At 38.9% G+C, this 20,627-nt stretch overlaps 1 protein-coding gene across 4 annotated transcripts in view; it reads right to left on the bottom strand.

Moving 5' to 3' along the window:
- DCC (DCC netrin 1 receptor) overlaps positions 1-20,627 on the bottom strand; it is a 782,056-nt gene that overhangs the window by 125,581 nt on the left and 635,848 nt on the right. For all 4 annotated transcript variants that reach the window (XM_045020222.1, XM_045020224.1, XM_045020225.1 and 1 more), the window contains exons 14-15: positions 18,928-19,038; positions 11,597-11,791 (exon numbers count right to left, since the gene is read on the bottom strand). In XM_045020222.1, coding sequence (XP_044876157.1) covers positions 11,597-11,791; positions 18,928-19,038 — 306 coding nt within the window. The remainder of the gene's footprint in view (positions 1-11,596; positions 11,792-18,927; positions 19,039-20,627) is intronic.

Raw genomic sequence — 20,627 nt, 5'->3', positions numbered from 1 at the left:
CATAGAACTACAGTGTGTAAGTGCGGTTAAAATGTTTCTCTCTGTGAGCTTTATTTGTAGTACTGATGCTTATTATTTATAGTTTAACCCTTATTTTCCAAACTATTGGTTAACAAAAGGTTGGTTACATTCCCTAGGCTTACACTGTGGAGTTCATTATTTCCATATATGGGCAGCTTCAGCCCCACAGTGCCGTTAAGCTCTATAGGACTTAAGCGAACCAAAAACTTCCATATAGCTGCTCTACTCCACAGCAATGGAGTGCCTCTTCCATCTATCCTCCTAAAAGCAGCACAGGAGCTTAGTTTTCACCCTGCAAAGTTTAGCAGCTCCACATAACTGAAACTCTCACTTTAAGAAGTGTTCACATAGCCCTGAGAAAATTTTAAAATCAGGATTTATCTGTAGATCATGCCAACAATGTACAAGGTATTTTATATGGAAGAATGAAGTCAAAAATAGAAGTCCTTATATGAGGAGTTAAATCAGAAAAAAACAAATACTTTAAGAAGTCCTTATCTAGATTATGTACAATGGCTGTGTTTTAGGAGATTCAGTTCCAGGGGTGGTGAAAAAGCATCAAAGGTCTATATTAAAAGAAGAAGAAGATTTCAAGATGTGTACTCCTGTTACACAAAGAAACCCTTTCATGTGCTTGTAGATCAACTGCTACATTGCCGTCACATTCAAGGAGATTAATTTGATTTCTTTCTTAGGTCAGATGAAGATGCTTAGACATAAAGGTCCATATTTTTAAAAGGTATTTAGCCGTTGCTGCACTCAGAGTTGCAGCACCTAAGTCTCATTTTCAAAAGTGATTTAGGTACTTAAGAGCCTTTGAGATTTTGGCTCCTAAATTATGTTTTCTTCTTCTGTTCATAAACAGGTAAAAAGGGAAAGGCGTACTTTAAACAATGAAATTCCCCTTCCTTTAATTTACTGAAATTCAATACTGTGTTCATCTGATATTTGACTAGTAAGGGTTTTTTTCAACAGTTAAATAGTAGCAGGTAGTTTTTTATAGTACTCTACACACATAGATCTCAGGGTATTTTACAAAGAAAAGGAAACATTATCAGGAAAACTGAGGCAGAGAAAGTTGAAGTATCTTGCTCAAAAGTCACACAGCAGGTCAGCTGCAGAACTGAGACTAGAACCCATATCACTTGGCTCCCAATCTAGTACCCTATCCTTTGGCACACACTGCCTGCCCTTTCATATGCTCACCAAAGTATCGCTTAATATTATTTGCTCTCTCACATATGTTATTAACACAGAAATGAAGCTTTAAAGATCAGAAAATATTTCATTCAGATTATCATAGCAAATCAGTTGTTCCAGTGCCAGTCTTATTCATTTTTCACTTACTCAAAGTTTTTGTTGATAGTTGCACATTTAGTAAACTCTCGTATGCTTCTTTCCTGTTCTTTTTCACTTTTGATTTCATGTGTACGTTTTAACACAAAGCTCCATGGATGTGAACCCAGTCATCTCATTACAAGGTTTAATGCCTTTTGAGTTGGATCAGTACAGAAATCATTATAACTTATGCGTAAATTATTAGAATGGGCATGTGTGAAAGTTCCAGTATTGAGCATTTGTTAAAACATCCATTAATCAGGCAATAACCTTGCTATTTATAATCATAAGAGGGAAAAAGAGCACATTGCAAATGGGCCTTCTTGTTAGAATTATTCATTTGGGAATCAGTCAACCACTGATTCCTTTGACACAGAAGAGGTTGAATGAGAGCAGTGGATGATTGCACCTGAAATTTATGAGACTGACACACATATCTTTCAAACACTGCAAAAGAAAACATAACAAATTCTTCACTGACAAAGCTGAAGTCATTGCAGATTTTTATATACTGACATGCCCTAGAAGAGTATCTCCCAGGCAGTATGACCACTTTCTCATGAGATTAATCACTCTGTTTAATATATTCTGACTTTCAGGTGTTAGTACCATCCAATCATATTCAAAATAATCACTACAAGAAAGAGAGCCCCAAACAGTTATTAAGACAAAGTGAGTGCTGGCCTTTAAGCTTTTGAAGTGATTTATTCAATATTCAAGCTCTACTACTTGGGCAACTTCTGGAGCAGCAGCAGTTGAAGGCTGATTAGGTAATTATGAAGGCTTCTGGGATACTAAAAGTCCATGAAAACCTGAGATGAGGTGCAGGTAGACAGATTAAGATGAGAGAAAAAGAAGAATTTAAGGTATGATGTTTTGTTTGGGAGATCGCATATTATGAAGGAACCACTTATTTTGGTGTGATATTGCCAGTCATTGAGAGAAATAAAGTAATGTATTTATTGGACCTGCTACAATAACCTATTCCAGGAGATTGTGGGTCTTTGGCTCCATCTATGGATAGCCCTTTAAGAGGTTGATGAGTCTGCTACTGCTTCCAGCTGGTGGATTTAGGGCCAGATTTATAAAAGTATTCAGGCACCGAATGCTGCTGATAGAAACCTAGCGGGATTTTGAAAAGCATGGAGGCACCTAACTCCTGTTGAAATTGGCATCTATCTGCATCGTGAACAGAAAGAGGAGGAGAACACTTACTGAGGAGATGCAGGATCCCCCTGCTTTAAAAGTTTCTAGCTACTTATTGGCTAGCTTAGGGAAGAAGGAAGCTGATTGGTTCCTCACCCTCCCTTTTTAAACCCTAGCCGGGGCCATATGGAGCCTCTTTTTGCTCTGTTCCAGCAGCCCCATCCTCTCTGTCCTGAACTGCTACTTCAAAGCTGTGATTTGCAGATGTTGTGGATCTGACCACAAATCTGACTGGTTTTGGAGTCAGGAAGGAATTTTTGATTCCCAGAAGGACCAGACTGGCAGAGGCCTGGACAATTTTTATGCCCTTCTCAGAGCATCCTGGAGACACAGTTATGTTAAATAGGAACAGGATTTAATTATTGATAGTACTCGGTAAGGATGTTAGTTCATTGCAACTTGTGGCCAGATGTAAAAAACCTGAGATTTTACTGATGGGACTTGTGCTCACAGGATACGGATGGTCTTGTGGCCTTCGAGGGCCGAGGTCCCCCCTCCCCCCGCTCTAGTACTCTCTGCCCTGTCATGGAGTGAGTGGGTGGTAGAACTCCGAAAAGCAAGCTAGGTCCTAGAGGTAGACTGAGGAGAGTCTACGCCAAGTTATGGGTTAAATGGTAGAAGCCTTGTAATCCCAGCACTTAAAATGTGTGCTATGTGACAGGGTGGGTGATCCTCTCCCCTGTGTTTAAGTGTAATAAAGTTGTAGCCTGCCTCTTAAAATCCATCCCTGTAGCATCTACATCAATTTCTTCTGCTTACATTTCTAATACTAAGGTCCAGCTCAGATACTTGCTGATTGCCACTCCCCTACCTGACCATCATTAGATTTAGGGTTACAAGATATTGGCCCTTAAGCCTTTAGCTAGTGCACTACTGAATATATTGCCCATTCTGCATCTTGGACCAGGCTAATTGGTGGAAACTTCACACTAGAGGTGAAAAATGCTCAGGAACAAATTCTGACAGGCTGGTTCCTTTTTATTTTTTTTAAATACAAGTAATGGAGCTGCCTAAAAATTTAACATGTCAGAATTAGTGAGCAGAGTGTAGGTGAGGCATTCAAAGGTACATGACAAATCTAATGACAAACCTGGCTCAACCATGCATGACAAATATTATGTTATCACATATTTGTACACCCGGTCCATATCTATGTATTGATTGCAACTGTCTGTCACTCTGAAGTTTAACTTCATGTTTGGACCTAGAGCAGACTGAGGTTCATGGGGCAAGAAGTAAGGAAGTGGGGAGCTGGGGAAGTGGTACTGCTGGGTCCAGACAACTGGGAGGGAAGGTTAATATGTTGTGGTTAAGTGATATGAGCCAAAGCTTTAACACGTAATGGGTCCAGTCCTGTTCAACATATTCATAAATCATCTAAAAAAAGGGGCAAACAGTGAAGTGGCAAAATTTGCAGATGATATAAAACTACTCAAGATAGTTAAGACCCAGGCAGACTGCAAAGAGCTACAAAAGGAGCTCTCAAAACTGGGTGACTGGGCAACAAAATGGCAGGTGAAATTCAATGTTGACAAATGCAAAGTAATGCACACTGGAAAATATAATCCCAACTATACATATAAAATGATGGGGTCTAAATTAGCTGTTACCACTCAAGAAAGAGATCTTGGAGTCATTGTGGGTAGTTCTTTGAAAACATCCACTCAACGTGCAGCGGCAGACAAAAAAGCGAACAGAATGCTCAGAATCATTAAAAAGGGGATAGATAATAAGATTATATAAATCCATGGTACACCCACATCTTGAAAGATAAGCCAAAGGATGGAAAAAGGAAGTGTTATTATTCCTATTTTACAGATGTAAGTGCCTCATGAAAGTAATTCACATGTACTAGGGGAATATGCAGTGCCTAGCTTAATAATAGCAAATTATAACATGCCCACAGCTTTATAGGTAAAAAACAACAGTAAGTTATCCTCATGTTTACGTTTTCATGTGCATCTCATTTTTCATGTCTATCTTTTGACGGTAAGATCTTTGGGGCAAGAACTCTTTCTTGTTGTGTATTGTAGAGTGCCAAACAATAGATATGTTCTTGGAAAGAGGTTTATGTATGCACATATATACTTGTACTTATGCACACATGACTGGTGTGCACAGAAGTGGTAGCAAAATTGCAAAGTCATGTGATAAACTACATTTATTTGACAGCCTCACTTGTACAAGAATATTAATGCATTCCACACACCATTTCTTCTACTCTTTGGTAGCCCTGCTTTATCTTATACCTTGTTATTCTAGCCTAATCTATTCCACTCTGTTCTACTCAGGTTCTTATGTTCCCCTCATTAAAACAGTATCTAAGCAGCTTCCAACAGTACGTTAATGTGTTGGTTACTTTTTCTGCTACAACGCCACTCATCTACCAATTGATACTCATGCCAATTTGCATCAACTCTCAAATGTTTCACTTATGCTTCTATGTTGCCTCTGTAGTGGATCCTACTGGCCTGATTTTCAGACTGGCTGAGCACCTACAATTCCCATGGATTTTAATTGGAATTGCTGATGCTCAACCCCTCTGAAATCAGGCCCCACATGTCTTCCTGCTCCACTCAGAATCCTTCTCTCACTCCCATTTCCAAGCTGTCTGCCATTCTCCCCTAAGATGTCCCTGCTGTCCCAGTTCATGAAGGCAATACATTTTTCTTCATTTAAGAAGTTCATAAAAGCCACTTCCCTGAGGCCCTCAAAAGTGAGTTTATAATGTTATTTCTATTAATTAAATGATCTCCAACCATGGATTTAGGTTGCTAGCTTTAGGTATCCAAGTTTCAAAGCATTTACCACAGATGTGAGTCAGCATGGATTTGCGCAAGGTAAATCATGGCAGGCAAATCTGATTGCTCATTAATGAACTAACCTATTGCTCTGGAATCCTAATTATACTTAATTCAATATTTAGCATATTTCAAAACAACACCCAGAGCATAAGCAAACCAAACACACACTACAGTGCATTTCAATCATAGGGAGGTCAGATAAATATTAAGTTTGAGCCCTTAAACAATGGCTTAGAGTCTCAGTTGCACCTGTTGCCCATTGGGTACAGCTGAAATGGGAGGCCTGAAAGGAGATGGTTGAAACTCCGCTATTCTGGGGCTGGATTTACAGTGGTCCCATCATAGATTAGAGCAGCTTTTGGGCTGCTCTAATCCCACAGTGGCTGGCAATGGCCTATACTAGCTGGGGGCTCCTACACACCTAACAGGAGGAATCCTCTGTTGGGAAGATCCCTGGGCTTCCAGCTTATTTGCATCACACAGAATGGTACAAAAGAGTCAAAATAAATAACAGGATCTGGCCTAAAGAATTAAAAAGAGGATGACAGATGAAATATGTTAATAAATTACCCCTTTAAAAGTCTAATTGAAGTGCTGATATTCATAATTGGGGCCTTGGGAAACAACACTTAAATTAAGCTCATATACATACATACAAATATACACTTGGTCATTAAGATTCTCTGTCCGATATGAATGTGTAAATATGGGTTCTGAACTGACAGCCATTGTGATGCTTTACTAGGTCCTAGACTTATAGAAAATGATTACTAGGTCACCATTGCCATATGCACAATCCTCCAGTGCAGGATCATTCTCTGTTGCACACAAGACAGTATAGGATAGTTTGAAATGTGCCAAGAGATTGGGCTTTCCAACGCTTCCACTGGGAGACATCTCTAATAGTTCTCATATTCAGGAAGCTTTTTCCTGATATTCACCTATTTTCCCCTTTCTGAATTATATTCTATTACCCCAAGTTATGGGATAATTTCCTTTCATTATGCAAAATAATTCCTTTTCCTCCACAAGTAGGGTGACCAGACATCCCAATATTATTGGGACAGTCCCGATTTTAGGGGACTTGTCCTACATCCCGACCTTACATTGGTCGGGACACCCTTTGTCCCGATATTGAGGACTGTCTGGACCACAGCCGCGGCGCCACCGCTCATCGCTTCCTGGGGCAGCTCCCGGCGCCTGCCTGCCGGCAGGAGTGCCATGTGCTGCAGGGGCAGGGCTTGCAGGCACCAGGAGTGGGCAGAGAGCCCTCCACTCCTCCCCTTCCACCCAACCTGACCCAACCCGTGACCCTAGGAGCCAGAGGGACCAGCCTACCGGATGCTTCCCGGGACGGGAGCCGCCCCAAGTGAACACAGCCAGGACTCCCCACCTCCAGCGGTGGCTCTAGGTATTTTGCCACCCCAAGCACGGCAGGCAGGCTGCCTTCAGCGGCTTGCCTGCGGGAGGTCCCCAGTCCCGTGAATTCGGCAGCAGCCTGCGGGAGGTCTGCCGAAGCCGCGGGACCAGCAGACTCTCAGCAGGCGTGCTGCCGAAGGGAACCTGCCTGATGCCCTCGCGGCGACCGCAGAGCCCCCCCGTGGCTTGCCGCCCCAGGCACGTGCTTGGCGTGCTGGTGCCTGGAGCCTCCCCTGCCCACCTCACCCCCTGGCAGGTCCCTCTGGCTCTTAGGGTTGGGAGGCTCTGCATGCTGCCGGTGCCTGCAAGCCCCACTCCATGGCTCTGGCAGCTCCCATTGGCGCTTTTCCCAGCCAATGGGAGCCACAGAGCTCGTGCTTGTAGCGGGCGCAGCATGTGGAAAGTCTGGAGACTCCCCTCGCCGCTCTCACCCTAGGAGCCAGAGACCTCCCAGCAGGCCCAGTGAGTGCGGCCAGGGAAGGGGGGCAGGTTGTGATGGAGTGAGTGTCTGGGAGGTGTGTGTGGGGTGCTGGGCTGTGAGGCTGTGGGCAGGGGGGCGCTGGGCGGGATGTGTGTGCACAGCACTGTGCATGTTGTAGGGGAGCTCTGGGCATAGTGGATCCAGGGGGCACTTGGCAGGGGAGCTGTGTGGCACAGCATGGGCCCACCCCCAACAGGAAGGGGCACGCTGATAGCACAGGGCCAGGCAGGTCAGTGGGCCTCTGGCTCCGGTCGGGGCTGTGCACCTGTGTCTGTCTGTCTGTCTGTGTCTCCCCACACACAGAGACCCTCCTCCCCGCCGCTTGCCCAATGTGTCCTGATCTTTCACTCTTGCGATCTGATCACCCTATCCACAAGGTTTCAACATTTAAGATACCTGTAGACTGTTACTGGTATCATGTTGCCCATTTATTTACTGCTTCGCTAAAATACATAATTATCTCCTTCACTCTTGTCTTGTAAATCCTTCAACACATCTGGGCTACATGATCATTTTTGTTGTCTTTCTCCAATTTATCAGTATCTCTTTGGTAACAAGGTGCCCAGAACTGAATGTGGTATTCCAGGTCCAGAGCTGAATTATCAGGGTCCCTTTCCCTCTCCAGTGATGTACATCTATGTAGATGGAGCTGAAAATAACCTGTAATTGCAACTACCATATTACACTGCAAAATTACGTCTAATGTTGTGCTTGCTAGCACCCTTTGCCAGTATTACTAATTCAATAGGAGTCACACCCTTGAGAATGTCTGGAGGACAGGATGAGCATTTGTGGAACTGGGCAGGAGATGAGGGATGGGAGCAGGAGTCAGAACTGGGCAGTGAGTGGGTGAGAGGTGATGTACCAGCAGAGTGGGAATGCAACAGGTGCTGTGTTTGCAGAATGAGGGGTTGGAGACATCATTTGGGGAAAAGGAGGGATGAAAGACAGTGGAGTACAGGGGAGATGGTCTGTGAACACCAGGGTTGTTGAACGGGGTAGTAGAAATTTGTTCTTTGGAGCATAGAGGGAAGTCTGAAGTTTCACCATTTATTTAGGAATCAGATTTTTATTATCATATTATGTATTGACAATAACAGAGTACCTAGGAACTTAATATGTATGGGTTGTAGAACTTTTTCCAACAGTTGGGATGAGTCCATATAATGTCTCTCTTTTTTCCTTTCTGTCAGTGAGTTTATTTTGATCCATATCTTCTTGAAAACAATATTTGCATTAGAAAAAGAATCCTGTCTAATCATTTTGTAGTAATTTTCTTGTAATGTCTCTAATAGAGTTAGGTGAATAACGTAAGAAATTTTGGCAGACATTTGTTCTAATTTTTAAAAGCATTCTCTGGGCTCTTGGTTGCATTCCTTCAGGGTTCATTTTTTGTGAACATTTGAGCAACTGAATTTAATTAGCACAACTGTTCACCAAAAATGATTTTCAAAGTTATACACGAGAGTATTCATAGAAATTAAGTATAAAAAGTACACATGACAAAATTCACACAATTTTGTCCCTCAACCAATTAGGGAACAAATGGAAAATCACAACTAACTAGCACTGCTTACATTTTGAATATTTGTGATCAACCAGAGTATGAACATCCAAAAAAGCATTTGTCCATTACATTTGAATACTGATGAAATCTTGAGCTGCTGGAGAATGTTCGGAAAGTAAAAAAAAAAAAAAAAGGCTACATTCAGTGACTATGTTATTTATAACTAAATATTTGCTCAGCTTTAAATAGTTTCCTCATATTTTGGTAGAAGTTGTAGAGTTATTTCTGGAACTAAAATAAAGTCCTGTTATGAGGCATTTCTTCAGTTGCTAGTTAGAATATCTCTAGTGAAAGGTGTTCATTAAAACCTTTAAAGAATTTGGTTGTATAACCATCTTCTCCTGGGGCCTTGCCAGAGTCCAGAGAACATACTGACCTATGTAACTCTGTTAATATAATTTCTGTTTCTAATACCTTCAGGTCAGTGGAGGTGAGACACTTCAATTCAATCTCATTAAAGTTATGAAACAATTTAAAGTAGGATGATTAAATTTGGAAGAATATAAATCTATTTTGAAATCTAGAAAAATGTGTATAACTTCACCTGAATCATTAATTGTTAGACCTATACAGTCGTTAGTAATCACTTTTACCCTTATGTTCCACTCACCTTCTTTGATGGCCCATTCAGACCTCTTTCCATTTTGCATAATAACTTTAATCTCCATCAAAACACTTTCAAGTCAGCCTTTATCTACATAACACTTTGAGTCTTTGGACTTTGGTGGAGAAGCTTACATGTAGCTCCCTGCAAGTACCTTCACTGGCACAATTTCGAGAAATTCTGAATATTATAAATTTGAGGGACATGGAATATATTAAATGGATTCAGTGCTGTTCATATGAGTTACTGGGTTGTCCAGAAAAAAATAGCTCTTTTATCATAATGGTGCTGAGAATGGGAAAACTACACCAATATCTAGCACTGCGTATTTTGTGGTTAATTACTTAAGAATTAACCATAGATGAGAATTGCGACAATGTTGTCATCTTCATCAGTCATGTACTACCAACATTTAAGGATTTAAAACATTCTGGAGAGATTTTTGATATATGTTACCTTTTTGCATTACGGCTGGGTTTTTTTTCTAATTTTGCAAATGACTTTGTCAAGCCAATTTAATTAAAAATACAAATGCCCTAATAGCCACACAGAAGCTTGGTGAAGTCACAGTAAGCAATTTCTTCACAGTGCCCTTTATTGTAACTCCTCCCCCCATAAAGTTTTCCTATGTATGAAGAAAGATTTTATCTGTATGAGACTTCTCTTGAGAACAGGGTGACCATCGAGTTGAATCATACCTGGTTTCTTGTGCTACGGAATGCTATTACCAAAACGGTGTATCTACTGATCAGAGAAGATGACTGGAAGACAAGAAGTTCTGTGTTCCATTCCCTGCTGTTACAACAAATATCTGTACAAATTCTAGTGAGTCATTTAACTTTTGTGCCCAGCCCTAACATACAGGTGCATTATGAGACTTAATATTTGTAAAGCATTTGAGCACGCCTAGAGGATCACATACAAATGTTAAATAACAATAATAATAAAGAAAAATAATATCCTTGAAAGAAAAATGCTATAGAAGAAAAACAAAGAAAATTGATTATTACTCATGACTTCATTCAAACTTTGAACCATTTTCCCAATTCTTGAATACCAGTATTTCATCACCAAAGTACCCAGGTCCCTGCGTACCATGCCCAGCATCAAGATGAATCAGAGACACTGTGTAATTAATAATGGGATAAGAATATCTCCTTAAACCTCTTTGACAGATACAAAATATGAGTATTATGAGTGCCATTAAATTCAAACACTTGGGCCAGCTCAGGGAATAGCCTTTCCAGCTCCTGCTCTCTTCAAAATAGGAGGCCACATAGTGAAGTGCTTATTTAGTATTTAGATTTGCTCTGAAGTGTAGGAGCCAAGCTGATATGCCACCAAAGTTCCAACCCAGAAATATAAAATGCTGATTATATTTTGGAGTCTATCTTCAGCTCAATGAGCTTTCCATTGGTTCATCAGTTAAAGGTCAACTACATGACATGCCCACTTGATTAAGAAATCTTGATCTTTCCTGATCTGGCTATTATAGTTTTCGGCATATGATCAAGGACAGAGAATAATTTCAACCAATCGGTTACGAACAAATAAATTCATGATCTCAGTTTAGTAGATTCATTATTTGTTCTAAACTCCCTGGTGACAAACGATTTCCTCTTTTCCCAACACGATCCTTGATGTATCTCATTGTTTTGTAAAGGCCAAGCAAAAGATGAATTAGCAATAATTTCAAGTACATTAAGAGAGTGTATGTGCTGATTAGAATCAAACATTGTAATGCTGTAAGATCTATTATTGATTATTGTTTCCAAAGTTATAAATGTAATGAAACTAAGGTTCCATCTAGACTCTCTAAATACAACTTTATTCTGGTAACCTGGTTATAACACCTTCATTGACATCCATGCTGCAGAATTATAGTGTTACCACCTGGTAACAGGAAGGTAACCAAGTGCCAGTTTTGGTCAACTGCAGGAATGAAACCTCATTAGCCAATGACGTTAGCAGCTGAATAGTAACCATTGTGTGTGTTGGCACAAACCATACTATGGCAAACTCGACCGTTAAGTGGCTACAAATTTGGTTTGTACACAAGATCTTAGTGATAGCCTAGGAAAAGTCTCCAAAATTAATAAACTCCAGAAAAAAAACGTTTTTATTTTAAAATCCCTAAAGAATAAAGAGCTACTTACCCAAGTTTTCAATGGAATAGTAGCGCTGTTTGCTGTCTACTCGCACTGTCTCAGCATATGGACTGCCCACTCCATAGCCAATGATGTAGCCACGTACAACAATGTTTGGATTCAGTGGTGGAGTCCAGCTCATGACGATACTGGTTGTCAATGGCCTGACATGAAGAGAGCTTGGCTGATCAGGAACCTGAGATTCTGGGATACAAAGAAAGGATCCATTAATATCCTGCTCATTGAGTTTTACCATTTACAAAGGCAGAGTTTAGATTAAGAAATATGTTATAAGAAAGCAACCAGGAATCTCACAGCTACATGCATAGTCTACATGCAATTTCCCTTTTGAACATTCAGCCTTGTTTTGAACTACATTCTTCAGCAACAAGCATATTAAGCAGCTTCTTCAACATATAAGGTCCCCTTTCCTCTTAAAAAAAAATAGAATATTCCTCTATTCGTCCCATTTTTAGTGTATGAATACAAGGCAGATCTATAATTATGCAGGAAAGTGGAAAATGGAAATGTTTGGAATTGATAAAAAATTCCCCATAACAAATTTTGAAGTCTTCCTGGTTTATTTGCAAGTCAAATAAGATGCTGAAATCAACTAGATGACTTATCATGGGCCAGTAGTTTAACTACAGTATTTAATGAACTGGTTGACTTTGTGAGTGATATAATAGCATTTATAACAGCAATGACCTATCTCATGCCTGTGAAAACTGTAACGTTAATTACGAGCAAGCAAGCTTGAACTTTCTTGGACATGCCTCTCTTGGCTTGGAGGCTGTTCTGAATAATACAACAGCACTCGGATAATAAAATGAAATAATACAATGATATTTTTATACAGGTTCTCTCAAGGCATATTCATTTCTTATTTAGTACTTAATGACTTGATGAGTAACTAGCACACTTTGTCTTCAGTGAACCCATTTTTACTTTAAAGAATAGATAATAAATGTCTTTTGTTGGAATGTATAGTAGCTACTATATCACAAGTCTCTTTAGAAGAGCAGCACAGTAGCTTGTCTTTTTGAGAGCAGAAAGAGACAAGCTACTATTTTTCCCCAGTGAAGAGGCCTGTAATATAATAGGCAAATGCATGGGGGGAGTAGGGAGTGGTACAAAATGCAGGTGTAAAACTCCAACAAAAGATATTTTGAGATTGTGAAGCATTCCCACTATAAACCTTGGAAAAGACCATAAAAAGATGGAAGTAATACTGTTCAGTCCTATTGTCATATATGGTACAATGATGTCTTTGGTATTTTATGTGCTTTGAAATGAATTCTATTTAACACATTTGAAGAACTACTGAATCTGGTTAGTATAATACCAGTCTGATATACAAGTTTTAAAAGTTTTTTGCACTCAGTTTTCTTAAAGCTGCTATCCATGGTCATACACTTTAAGAATGAAGGAAATGCATTGAAGAATAGCTAATGACAAAACAAAAACCAGATGACACCAGCAGTGCCACCACAAATCATACACAATTGTCATTCATCTCCTTTTGACCTCCAAACTTTGCTTCAATGCAGAATCTAAAGTTACTTGAATCACTGTCTTTGAATACTGATGATTTTCAAAATTACAAAAATGGTTCTTACATGAATCAGACATATAGTAGCAGTTTAGCACCTTGTAATAGGAAGTCGTAGAATGAGGCGATACTGGATTCCTTGCACACGGTAGAAGCAGTAAATCTTAAGCAGTTCATGAAGTCAGAACATTCAAAAAGCTATTGGCATCAAGCAATAATCTTTACATCTCACTTGTATAATACATAGAGATTTTAACACCAGCATAGACATCCTGTTGGGGTCAAACAATTTTATTCTGATATGCTGAACTGTTCATATGAAGGAATTCAAACATATGTATCATACAATTTTAAACATCAGTGCCACTGTTGTCTCATTAGCAAAAACCAAACTATAAAGAATTTACCCTTCTTGTGAAACACAGAGATAAAAATGAACCTAGGGTGAACTCAACCATTTTGGACTATTTGCCCACATAAAAGTTTTATGAACATGGGAACAGAGGGCATTTCAGGGGCAGAATTCATTTGGAGACAGAAGAATTCTATATATAATTCTATCTTAAATCTAGCACCTGTCCTACTCCTTTTACATTGTTACTTAGATGATGTCAGGTCTTGGCATAAAGGTTTAGGAGAACTGCAATGTGGTTAACGGTAATCTTTCTGAATATTGCTAAGTTTTTAGAGTAAACAATCCACTCTTGGAAGAGCTTATTTCCATGAGTCCATGGCAGACTCATGGAAACTAAATGAATTGGTTCCCATTTGAAGGTTTTGTTCACAACCAGAAGGAACAGAATTGTAACATCACTCAGATTCTGCAAAAAACACTGTAAATGCTAAGACTCCATCAAGAAATCTTAATTATATGCCAGACTGTGGAATTTCCATGCACAGGTGCTGGAACTAGGAGTGCTGGGGGTGCTATTGCACCCTGGGCTTGAAGTGGTTTCCATTATATATAGGGTTTACAGTTTGGTTCAATGGCTCTCAGCACCCCCACTATGCAAATTGTTCTACCACCTCTGTTTCCATGGCTGGCACTGGTCTAATTATTATTAGAAATGATACAGAACATAGTCCTTTTGCTTAACCTTATTATCTGATATTTTTCTACCCTCAAGTAAATGAAGCAATCTATCCATACTCCTCATCTATCCAAGTAATTCTGAAATGTATTGCCTTTGTACCATTTCTTTTTGTGATTAGACAATTTCACCACATTGCTAGCCAGTATTTCTTTGGGTCACATATCTAAAATGATCCAAAATATTTCCCCTTACACGATTACAATCTGCTTTGGATATCCAGTAAATTCTTTATCTGCTCAAGAAGCTCATCCCAATACCACACCCATGTCAATTCTGAGTATAAGCTTATTGGATGATAATGCACTGTAAACTTTCTTAAATAAAAACTATATTACTTTAGGTCAGACCCCAAGGTGGTGTAAATTGATGTAGCTCCATTGACTTCCATGGAGCTACGGTGATTTGTGCCAGCTAAGCATCTGGCCCGCTGTGTCCACAGCCACATTCATTCATCAATGAATACTTCCTAGTTTACCACTTTATCTCTTCTACTTTATTTAATGTCTATACCTGTTTACTGAAGCTGGTCAGAAAAATTAAGATGGAACTATTTTCCATAGGAAAATGCAGTTGTTAAAACCAAATGTTTTGTAAAACTGTGTCAATGTTGTAAAAATTTCATTCCAGACAAAAACTGAAAAAAAGGCCCAATGTCTTCATCGTGCATTAAGCGGTGGGGCCCTTTCTCCAGCGGGATGTAGGAGGTAAATTGTCCCCTTCAACTTCAGTAATGGGGCTTGTACAGAGGCTGGTGGAAAGGGGGAATTTTCCCTCATCACCGAATTGGCCTAGGTGAGATGGGTTTATTGCCTTCCCCACAGTGAGTTGCGGACTTAATGGGGTAGAATGTCACAATTCATTGTGTAACAATGTGGCAGATGTCCAGTGCAGGTATTCCATTGGGAATGGATATGGATCAGATAAAAAATGGATGGGTAAAGTTGCTACAGAAGACACACTTTAAATAAGCAGAAAAAGGGGAAGGGATGATAGCTGCCCCAAGAAATGATCATGGAATTACCTGCACTGTACAATTTTATCAGCCAGGTACTCCCAGGTATTTTAAAAATAAATTTGTGGCCTAAATAATACCACATTCAGGATCTCCTCCTCCTAGCATAGATGGGCAATGTTGTAGTGGTACATTTCAGCATCATTTCCAGAATGAAACATTTCAATTTTTTTCATTGTGAAGTGACTTTTCATTTTGATATTTTCTTTTTTATAATATATAATATGAACTTTTTTAAAAAATTCAAAAATGAAGCCACAGTATTTGTGGTGCTTGATTTGAAACGATTTTTTAAATCATTCCTTGAAAAAATGTTAAATGTTGGTTTTGTTCTGATTCAAAACAATGGCAAATTTCAAAATCTGAAATACTTTGTGAAGCAGAATTTACATCCTTCACACAGTTCTACTCTTTACATACCTTTTACATTTAGCCCCTGGTAACTCTCACCTCCCCATCATCTTCCAGCTAAATGCATGTAAACATCTACTTAGACTCAGCATATAGATATACCTCTTACTCTCTTCTTTACTGCACTTTTTGCACTTTTATATTCAATATCCAGTTATGCCTTTGTTTCTAACCTTTTTTCTGTCTACCTGATATTAGACATGGTGCTAGAAACATTTCCAAAAGAAGGAATCTTGAAATTCTGTTTCTATACATAAATCCTCAATCCTGCTTTGAAAGATCTACATTCTACTTTTGTCAACGCTTCTAACATGAATAAAGATTCCACTCTCCTGGCACTCTGCAATTGTGCATGGAGTTTCTCTGACTGTAATTTCCTTCTATGAACGAGTCTCCTGTCCTCGTTCATAGAAGGAAAAATTCGATGTGTACACCAGCTGCTGAAGTCAACCAGAATTGCACACAAGTATCTGAAGGCTGAATCTGGCCCATAGAACTAGTGAGAAACTCTTACTTTTTCTTATGTCTGAGGTTAGGAAACACTCCATGTTACTTTGATTCTGCATTCTTTACCTTCTGCACTATGCACATTTTGAGAATCTTAGGGCTTGTCTACACGGTACCATGTGGTCAAGCTAGATTCTGTAAGAAATGAAACCCTATACCATGCTGTCTTCTTTATTTCATCCTTAATCAATGACTCTTATGTAATGGTCCAAGCACACGTCTTTCATTCAGGGAATGTCGTATGTTTATTGGTCCTTAATTCCTCAGGCTAACTGACAACACTAAGGAAGTTATTTATATTTGGGTCACTTTAGCAATTGTTGTAGAGGGTTCTCTGGAGTTCGTAGTTGTATATTTTACAGATTAAACTAAGGCTATCTGATATTTTCATTTTCTTCCTGTATTCCCACAATTCATTTTCAGAAGAAACTACACTGTAATACAGGTTTAGTTTGTCATGCTCTTAAACACTAATTTAGGGCTGAAGTTAAACTATATCACTAATATGTATAATAGCTTCCATCTGTTCAAGGCAGTAAGCAGAAACTGAAAATCCTAAACCCGTTTTCCTGGAGGATACCTTTGCAAACTTGAGTCTCTTGCATCCTTGCTCAAGCTATTTAAATCAGACCCTATGGGGAAAACTAAATTTCCATTTTTAAAGCACAAAATTTGAGGCTCAAAAATAAATATTTAAAAGCTTCCCAGCTGTCAGTAAGGGCACACAAGCTTTCCAGGGAACCTTGAATAAGCAGTGATGTTTGGCTTTCTAATCACTTTAACAAAACACACTAATTAAAAGGAATATCCATAGGGAGTTAGTGTAGTTCTCCTAGAAACTGTTCATCTTTGTGTTGCTTATGCCAAGCAGACATGCAGTGAAGGCAAGAGAAACTGCATAAACCATAAGAGCAGAAAGGGAATTGCAGTTAACAATCTGTGCAACAGCATTTCAACTATTTAGCTGACAGTTGCAGGACTTTGCATAACTACAGTAATAAGTCGATCCCTCCCCAGAGTTTATCAAAGTATCTCAGTGGTATATATATTATGCAACACAGTGCATGCAGAGTGTCAGATTGCTGCAGCTTCACTACAGATTTTTCATTGGTACTGTAAATGCAAATATGTGTAGACACAATATATGAAAAAAGTCTTTGGTTTAATTTCATTATCAGTGTGTTTTCATTTTCATTGCATGTCCCCTATGATTACGCTGCTAGCATCTTTGCATGCATATACATATATATTGTTGGAGGAAAACAAATATCATAATATTTTGCTGTGGATTAAATGCAAATGAAAACAAATGTGTTCCAAGAAATGCATTGTATTTCATTTTGCAACATAAATAAATAAAGCCAAGGGATGTATTTGCTTTTTTTTAAAAAAAACACGATACTGTATTAAATATTGAGACGTGTTTAGAATATATGTAATTTTACTTACTAAGATCTACCTCCAAATGAGTGGCCAGCTGCTCTCATCTTGAGTAATGTGTCATTTCTGAAAGCGCTATCCACCCAAAATAGTAGTTAGTAGAATGATAGCATACATCACCAGATATCATAGCATATTGTGACCAGTCAGTATGGTCACATCACTTCCAAAAGTGTCATCACCTCTTTAAAATGTTTACTGGAACCCAGTTGCATTGAATACAATATTTTAGGTGCAGCAGTGGCTCCAGGCACCATGTGCCTGGGGCGGCAAGCTGCGGGGGGTGCCCTGCTGGTCCCTGTGAGGGCGGCAGTCAGGCAGCCTTCGGCGGTTTGCCTGCGGGAGGTCCGCCGGTCCCACGGATTCGGCGGTAATTCGGCGGCGGGACAATTCTTGACTATTCTCCTTAGTTTTTTCCCTCAATTTCCATCTGCATCTTTTTTATTCCATTTTACTTGCACTTTTTTTACTTTTGAAAGTAGGCGGCTGTTTCCATTACTTTTCCTTTCTTCTTTTAGTTCTTCAAATGTCTCAGTCAGTGTATCTGTCCCTTTGCTTTCAGTCACATTTTCTTTTATATCAACATCTGTACTCATTTTTACATTCAATATTTTTCAGGTTCCTGTATCCTATCATCTTTCACTTATTATGTGGCTTCATTGCCAACAATTTGAAAATAGATACGTCAAAGACAATAATCCTCAAGACATTTGTAGGCTCATTTTGTTGAGTTACAGGCATCACTATTATTTTAAGTGTTTCTCTGATTGATTATGTTTATTGTTCATGGTGTTATTGATTCACTTCACACTAATTTTCTTTCAAATAGTCATGACACACAGGCATGAAATTCTAATACCTGATAATTACAACAGACTTTTGACTCTTTATTGGTGATCAGACCAGAGCCGTAGCTTAAGAAATATTAGTAGTGAAATCTATGTACACATTATTTGGTTGGTTATTATCCAAGATGGTTATTGTATATTTTTGCAAGTGCAGCAAAAACTGCACACAAAAAAAAGACTGAAAATGAGAGTTCTTAGAGTGCCAGTGTAAATGAGAGAATCAAACTAAGTTGTCTTGTCTTGTCCCTTCCACTTCACTTGTTCAGAAAGCAGCAGACAATCTTAATAATGGGTAATCACTGAGTTCTTCTGCTCAAAAACACGCAGACAACAGCTCCTGCGACTATAATCATTGGAATCTAACGCAAGACCTGCACAGCATCTGGGTAAAGCTCTAGGTAACAATTAGAATGACACCCGACAGATAAAAACCTAGAAGGAATGTGGTGATAATGTCTGAAAAGAAATGTAATTACCATCAAGATCATTCTCTGGAGTTTCTGCTGTATACCAATCTGAGGAGGGTCCTGTCCCATTGACTGTCATGGCAGCTACCTGGAAACTGTACTGACTTCCTTTGTCAAGTCCTGTTAAAAACATAATATAAACCAAACAGAAGGGAAAAAATAGTTTTATCAAGATTCTAAAGTTTGCAACAGAACTAGAGCAAAATTAATACTCTCCAGTAAAATTCCAACTTCCTTGCCACATTTAGTTGTGTAAGTAAACAGGCCTGCACTAATATATTCATTTACACAAACAGCAATAGTGAGTATGTTCCTACAGATATATTTATTTACAACAGAACCACTGGTCACTATAAATTTCTATTACTGTTGCTACTTAGTACCAATTCAGTTTAGCTCATAGACTCAATTCTGGACCCTGTCTAGCTATGGTGAAACAATCTGGCCACCAAACCTCCTGTAAGTGTTTTATCATTTTATTTAGTCCATCCAGACCATGAAGTACAAGAAAAACTGTTATGTTCAATTGCAAACATTCTCTGGGGAAGAATGATCAAAATTAAAAAGAGCAATTTAAATTGATCAGACATTGGAACTTACAATAAAACAGATAGCAGCCTTTTAAAAATCTTTAAAATCTTTGTTTAAGTTACTTTACTATTAGAGGTTTCTATATTATCCTGCAAAAACACCTGCCTAAGAAATAGAGGATTGTAACAAGTATTTACAACTGAATATTTAAGTCATCTATTTAAAACAACTGTACAGTTCAGCTTCTCTAGCAACCATTTTATTAGTAGCAGCAAAGAATCCTGTGGCACCTTATAGACTAACAGACGTTTTGCAGCATGAGCTTTTGTGGGTGAATACCCACTTCTTCGGATGCAAGCTTGCATCCGAAGAAGTGGGTATTCACCCACGAAAGCTCATGCTGCAAAACGTCTGTTAGTCTATAAGGTGCCACAGGATTCTTTGCTGCTTCTACAGAACCAGACTAACACGGCTACCCCTCTGATATATTTTATTAGTTTATTTTTGAATATTTTATTATATTAGAACCTATAATGATGAGATCTGAAGGAAGTTTTGTTTTTAAACCTGCAAATTTAAATATGTATTTCCACTACTTTCCCAAAACAAATACCTAACTTAATATTTTGAAATGCAGAAAATCTTCCATACACTGAGCGTCCCCACAGAGACAACCAGCACCCAGTCTTCTATCCCAGGTGCATGCCAAGATTTGAGTCTCACTTTACAGTTAGAGTCAAAACTTCAAGGACAGTCTTTCTTCCTAAGCAATGTTGAATTTTCCAAGATCAAGGTCGCTCTATTATATTTATTTATTATTACAGTACAGTATGCATGCATGTGTATATTTTGCAGAGGGATATATCATAGACTGTGATGATATCAGTGGAACAAATTATGGAGTCATGTGATAAACTCCCTTCATTATGTACCTTTGACCATATCACCTGCATTATTCCCACTAATCCATCACCACCCAGAACACTTTTAACACTCCAAGTCTCTGAACAGCCACCACTTTTTATTTTGAAATCACCTATCATAGAAATGTTTCATTCTTTCCCAACGAACCTGAAATTTTTATCTCCCCAAAACTACCCTGCTCTGAATCCAATAATCACTAGTCCTACAACCTTTACTCAAGTAGTCCCATTATCTTGGAGACTCATTACATGAGT

The sequence above is a fragment of the Mauremys mutica genome, chromosome 6 (genome assembly GCF_020497125.1).
Source record: "Mauremys mutica isolate MM-2020 ecotype Southern chromosome 6, ASM2049712v1, whole genome shotgun sequence".
In the NCBI taxonomy this organism is placed as follows: domain Eukaryota; kingdom Metazoa; phylum Chordata; order Testudines; family Geoemydidae; genus Mauremys; species Mauremys mutica.
This window is presented reverse-complemented; position numbering and strand designations above follow the sequence as displayed.